The sequence below is a fragment of the Scomber scombrus genome, chromosome 2 (genome assembly GCF_963691925.1).
Source record: "Scomber scombrus chromosome 2, fScoSco1.1, whole genome shotgun sequence".
Taxonomy (NCBI): Eukaryota; Metazoa; Chordata; class Actinopteri; order Scombriformes; family Scombridae; genus Scomber; species Scomber scombrus.
Genome location: NC_084971.1, coordinates 9800830 through 9807646, shown reverse-complemented (window position 1 = coordinate 9807646; position 6817 = coordinate 9800830). Strand labels below are relative to the sequence as shown.

Genomic DNA, 6817 nt, shown 5'->3' with positions numbered 1-6817 from the left:
GTTGAGAAAGTGTTTGGTTATTGCCACCTTAGATTGTGTTGACTAACAAAGTCAGAGATATCCTCTAAAAATGCCTCAAAGGTTTTATCCCACTAACCATTATCTGCAGAAAACTCAAGAAAGACATTGGAACGCTGGTACATTAATTTTAGTCCTACTTACAAGATCTGCACTAAAAGTTTGTATACCATCTCTTATTGAAAACTTAGATGGGAAATATGCTGACTGGTTATTTACAGCATCATGAGAAGATCATTTATGATCTGAATTTTGAGCTTTTTTTCCCCTGAACACAATATCACATCATAACAAATACAGTTACCAAGTTTATTGAACATATAGAACATAAAAATGAACAAAATCTACATATTTACATTACATCACTGGGGTATCTGATGGTTTAAGAGTCGGTTTTATGAAATTCTTTAACATTTAACAGAATTTTTAAGGCCTATTTAAATAATGCAGATAGATACTGACATAGCTGGTAAAACAGCTAATTGTTGTAGAAACCCTGCCAATGAGCAGGCACACTCTAATTAGAAATACAGGCAGATAAGTGGTGCTCTAAATGCCTAACGCATTACTGCCTCAACAAAAGGCTTCCAGGCGGATCTTGAAGTTATCCTCTTGGTGCCTCACTGCAATACAGTAGCGGAGCAGCATCTCTATGTACGGTGGCCAAAAGGTGGAGTCTATTGTCACGTAGGGGTCATGTGGTGTTTCCAGGGCCTTGTTCATGAGCAGCTGCAGGGCACAGATGACAGTGGGAGACCAGGGTTAAGGCAGTAATGGGGAAAGATTATTGTATACTCATTAGTTACACAGTGAGATGGCCTAAATTTACGCAGGGACCATTTAATGGGTTCTGAGTTGTATTTTGACTTTATTTGACAACATACACTGGAAAGCAAAAAAAAAAAAAAATAGAGATAAAATATGACAAAAGTGCTGTGCCACAAAAAGGATAGGCACAATATTTTTGAAGCTTGTTTTAAAACAACAGAACATTGAAAGAGGTTTTTCTCACTGTAAGTATTCCTCCTGTTCATACTGGTCATTAAAAGATCTTCTTCAAATGTGCTTTCAATGTAAGTGTTAGGGGCCATAGAGACCTGCTGGTGATGTAGGGCTGCAGTAGGTCTCTAATGAAGCCAGGAGTGTGACCATGTAAAGCTCTATAAGTGATCACAATCATCTTTTTTGGTTGGGAGCCAGTGAAAAGCAATCAGAATCAGTCACATGAATCTGTCCATACAGGATGTTTACGTGTAAGCAGTATGTGCCATGCCCACCAGGACATTAGATCTGTGCTTGAGAATCACTTTTATACAGGATATGACTGTGTACATACGTCTGTAATCTAATGGCGCTTTTCCACTACACAGTTCCAGCACAACTCGACTCGACACAGGTTTCATTTTGCATTTCCACTAGGGATAGTATCTGGTACCTGGTACTTTTTTAGTACCTGCTCTGGTGAGGTTCCAAGCGAGCCGAGCCGATACTAAATGTGACGTCAACAGACTGCCGGCCACTGATTGGTCAGAGAGTCGTCACTGGAAAAGTCATGAGCCGTCCCACATAAGAATCAAACCCGGCATTTTTAAATACCGGCAACAGCGTTACAGCTATACGGCTCAATTTTCTTGCTTTGTGTGTGACGAAAAGCCACATACAGCAGCAAGTACACCACTGACTCCATGTCCTCCATTGTTTATGTGTTTTGTGTCACGTATAAACAAAGTCACAGCAGTTTCGCGGAGCCGTGCTATGACGACCCCGCCCACGTTGAGTAGGTACTTTTTTGTAATGGAAAAGGTCGTTCCTGGAACCGAGTCGAGTCGAGCTGAGTAGTGCTAGAACTGTATAGTGGAAAAGTGCCTTTAGGGGATGACAGGGATGGAATTATAACCAATTAGTACTTTTTTTTCCTGATGGACTTCAATAACAAAAGTTATTCATCACTATCAGAGTTTTTTTTTTTTTTAACTGTCTGCAGTAAAATCAGTGATTCATCCCAAGTGGCATCGACGCTGTTCATAGGAAACAAATTACTGTTGAGTTTTTTAAGAGTCACTTTTGATGCTTTAAACACAACAAACAAAAAACTACATTCTTCTCAATTGTACTGTTGTGTCTCAGTGACTGATATCACACATTTGGCTGAACTGGGCATTTCAGCATTCACTCTTATCCTGACAGAAAAACAAACATATTAAGTATGATAAACTAAATTTAAAAAAATGTCTCATCAAAACAAAACCTTACCGGCAGACAGCTACGGTTAACAAAACTAAGTAAAGCTGATCATATGGCGCATCAAACCCACCTCTAGAATTTCATTCAATGAAATCAAGTCTTCATTAAACTCCTGGGTAGCGTTCTGTAAATAAAAATAAAAGATGGTAAGCATACTGGAGTAATAACGATACAGATTTGGCATGTGAAACAGGCTGCAAGAGCGCAGACGATCATCAAACACCAAACAAGTCACTGCACCTTCTTCTTCTTGTTTGCACTGGAATCACTCTCAGGAAGAGGAACGTGACTCTCCAGCATTTCTGACAGACACTCCATCAGCCTTTCCTGGTAGACCTTCATTTTCTGGATTTTCACCTTGGTGTCCTGTAATATACTGTGGAATATTGACACACAAAATTTTAGTGCAATATTCAGAATTTTGGGAACTCTTCTGACAATATTTACATTTATAATTTCTACAGAACTGCATTAGTTTTCCAAGTTACTCCTAACATACTTTGCATGGAGATAAACCTCTTACCATAACCTCCTCCGGTTCCATGTGTCTATGCCATCACACTTACCTTTGCTCTGATATTTGCTCCTTTTCTATTTGAAGTCGTTTAACGTGGTCACTGGCAGCCACCAGCGCCTGTTTCTTCTCCTCCAGCCACTTCTGTTCACTGAAAAACATCAAAGTGAAACTGATGAAATGCCTCTTCCATTCACTTGTGAAAAGCATCAGTATGCTCTGAAGATGAACTGTAAGTTAAAGAAAGTCTGCACTCTAAATAAAAGCTCACGTACAGTTCTTTAGTTTCTCTCAGTTTGGCTCTCTTGGCTTCATAGCAAGAAACAACCATCTCAAGTTCAGAGCACAGCTTGAGTATCTGTGGAAAACAAAGTGGGAAGAATGGATTGCACAGCTGGAGAGATGCATTTAATCTGGCACTTTAGAAAGACACATTCTTCAATCCTGCATTTTACACACAGACATACCTCCTTTTTTCCTTCTTGAAGTAAAACTCCAGAATTTGCTGTCAGCACTGCACAGAGCAAAATAAATAAATACACAGTGTGTGAAAAGTGAAAATGATATAATCTCAAGTTACATGCAGTAAATATACAGTTTAATGTGATTTGCATGTGGGCCAGTGACAAATAAGAGTAGGCAAAATGAGCAATTCAAAAATATCTTTAAAATGTGTTTTAAAAGCAGTATCAGGTTTGTTAAAATGTACATTTTGTATTTTTGTTGATTTTATGTCATTTGAAATTACATGTGCACAATCTTTTTTAACCAAAAGTAAGACTGAATGCTCCCGAAAATGTCAAATGGTGTATGTAATGATAAATATTAAATATTTTATCCACCTATAGTTCATTTAAGTGTACTTATACAAATAATTACTTTTTTTATTTTATGAAATGTAATATTTAGAACAATTGTATTCAATTACCTTTACTTAATATAAAAAAGTTATAATGTAAGATCATGCCAAATGAGTCAATATAGTGTTTTATTGAGCCTTTTTAAGCAAGTTTAATTATTTGGTACAAAGTTTTTATGGTTACACCACTTAGACATTTTTGCCATAATCCTATAATATACTCTCTCAAAATGGATTAAGAGCAGAAATCTTATGCTGGGTCCACAAATCACAATTACAAATATTTACAAAATTAAATGTTAATTAAAGAGAGATGTTTAAGGCAATAACTTCAAATCAGGTGATTTGTACCAATTGATGAAATGCATTATTCAGCTGTAAACAGTCATATTCATCACAGTGTTGTAGTATTGTTAACAGGCAGACTTACATTTAGGCTCCACTGTCAGCCACTGCTTCAGTTCAGCTTCTGTTGCTATCAGCCTGTTTACTGACTACAGAGATGAATATGCTCAATAAACAGAAAAAAGAACCACAACACATTTATAATATTAACAACAAAGTATTGTACATGGACATTTACCGCTCTGTATAACATCTATGCAGGATTGGACTACGGGACCCTACCAAACTTGCTCTAATTGCTGTCTTATGCTTCAAGTCCTGTAGGTTTATTCTGAATTCGTAAAATCTGCCATTTTCTGCTACTAACCTTAAAACTTAACAAAACTGAACTTATTGTTAATATCTAATGATACAAATACTCTGGATGACATCTGGATGGGAATTTTCTTTGATCAAGATTTGTACTTAAACTCCCACATAAAACAAATTTCAAGGACTTCCTTTTTTCATCTACCTAACTTTGTAAAATTATGGCACATCCTGTAGTCCATGCATGTGTTCCTTCTAGGCTGGATTATAGCAGAGCCTTCAGCTATCAGACTCCTCTCCTGTGGAACCATCCATCTTCTCGGTATGGGTGACAGGCACCCTCTATATGTTTAAGGGCACGCTTAAAACTTTCCTTTTTGATAAAGCAGGCAACCCATGCTGACGTGGTCCTGTTTGACACCCACGCCTGCTATCACTATTATTGTTGTTATTGTGCTTCTCTGTGTGTGTCTCTCTCCCCCCTCCCTCCTTCTTTCTCCCTCAACCCAACCCGGTCAAAGCAGATGGCCGCCCACATAAAGGGGAGTTTTTCCTTGCTGCTGTCGCCAAGTACTGCTCATGGGGGAATGCTGGGTCTCTCTGAAATAAAAAGTATGGATTTGCTCTATGTGTAAAGTACCCTGAGATAATTTCTGTTATGATTTGGCTCTAAATAAATAAAAAATGCTTGATTGATTGATTGTTATCCTAGAAGAGACCACTCCTATCAGGATAGAAATGTTTCATCATAGGATAAAGGTGATCACTCAGGACTACTTTATATAGATTTATAGTGACTCTTCCCTCTAAGGGGACAAGTGGACCCAAACCATGCCAGTAAAATGCCCCCCACAGCATAACAGAGGCACCAGACCCCCTCAATGTAGGGGTCAAGCATTCATATCTGTACCTTTTTTTTTAACTTTAATTTGTCTATGCATACTTTATTAAACCTAAATAGGGTACTTTATTAATACCAATAGGGGTAAATACAGTTTTACAGCAGCCACTTATTATAAATACAACAAACCAGGAGGAAGTAATGAATCTCACCTGCTCTTGGGGATTCTCACCGAAGCCTGGTTCACTCAGTAAAATGTCATTCTGAAGCTGCAGCACAGAGAAACACAGTCAGTAGTCTGTAGCTCACACCTGCACATCCACACTCTGTTATGGTCGAAGTCAATTACCTTCTCCAGCTGAGCATACTGCTCCTCACACAGGTTGAGCAGCTCAGTATGAGCAGCCTCTGACAGTTCTGCTGCTGCCTGCTCGTCTGCCCCTACCTCAGCCTGAATACGAGAACACAGAAAGGACTGTTTTAATACGGCTTACAGCTCGTCACGGAGAAAAGATGGCTGAATTGACATTAGTTTACGTAGCAGCGCCTGCGTTATCGGTAATAAAGGTGCAATTATGGCGCAGTTTGTTATTCTGTAAGTACCCAGACAACATAGAAGAGCCAAATGATGCGTAGTCTTACCATAGTATGTAAACTTCACTAGTTTTTCTTCACTGAGCGAACCACAACAACAACAGACAACAACTTCCTTTTCAAAATACCGCCAACATCGATGACGTAACATCCGGCGACATAGGGGAGTGTTCACGAGTGCTAATGCTGCGCAGCTTTGTGCGCAGTACATCAACTTCTCACTTTTTTCTTTTTCCTTTTGTTTTGATTTTCCTTTTTTGCTTCCCTTAATTTTTTTGTTGTTTTGCAAGGTTTGTGTTCCAACAGTTCATCTTCGATCAAAAATTAAGTACTTAAATCGATAAACAGAAAAAATGACACCAAAACTATACATGGGATATAATGTAGCTAACAACCAGCAAAGGCATTACAATTAAAATATTTAAATCCTTACAAATCTGTACTGGTTTAATTGCTTTACTATTCTTCACTTCATAATGTTTCAATAAAGTGTCAGATGTGTGTTTTAAATTGTTTGTATATAATTGTGGCTTCTTTTTAGTCCATTTGCCCTATGTCAGGGATGTCAAACTTATTTTAGTCTAATTTGATCTTGAGGGGGGCAGGACCACCAAACCACTGCACAATAACCTATACATATTATATATAATATATACTATAACTTACTATAATAAACTATGTAGGGGTACCCTGGTAAAAGTTACTGATAAAATGTGTCCAAGCCAAACTCCAGGAAAAATGTGTTCTTCAAATCTGAATCATGTTGCAAGTCAGTTATTAAGCTGGATGTCCATGGGAAGATCAGAAGCCTTGACTGTGAAAGGCAAATGAAAATAAGCGAGAATAACAGCGTATTTTTTGCAATTTTCCCACTTTGCAAAGTTATCTGGTGTTCCTGTTCTGGCCCGTATGTTTGACACCCCGGCCCTATGTAGTGTTATTATTCTTATTCTTTAGAATAGTCTTTGTGGTGAAAGATAAACCATTATTAAATGTGCATGCGCCACCTTCTGTACTGGAGTGGGTAACATCATGACTTTAAACAACAAAAACCATCAACTAAATTAAAAGAAAAGCTTTATGAAGAAGGTAT

At 38.0% G+C, this 6817-nt stretch overlaps 1 protein-coding gene across 1 annotated transcript; it reads right to left on the bottom strand.

Moving 5' to 3' along the window:
- Positions 1 to 399: 399 nt before the first annotated feature.
- Positions 400 to 5865, bottom strand: cenpk (centromere protein K). The gene is made up of 10 exons (XM_062437879.1): positions 5773 to 5865; positions 5480 to 5581; positions 5343 to 5399; positions 4066 to 4129; positions 3244 to 3290; positions 3052 to 3134; positions 2829 to 2927; positions 2503 to 2638; positions 2333 to 2386; positions 400 to 747 (listed from the first exon to the last, which is right to left on the bottom strand). The coding sequence occupies exons 1-10, from the start codon at positions 5773 to 5775 to the stop codon at positions 592 to 594; spliced, it is 801 nt and encodes a 266-aa protein (XP_062293863.1). The 5' UTR covers positions 5776 to 5865; the 3' UTR covers positions 400 to 591.
- Positions 5866 to 6817: the final 952 nt, after the last annotated feature.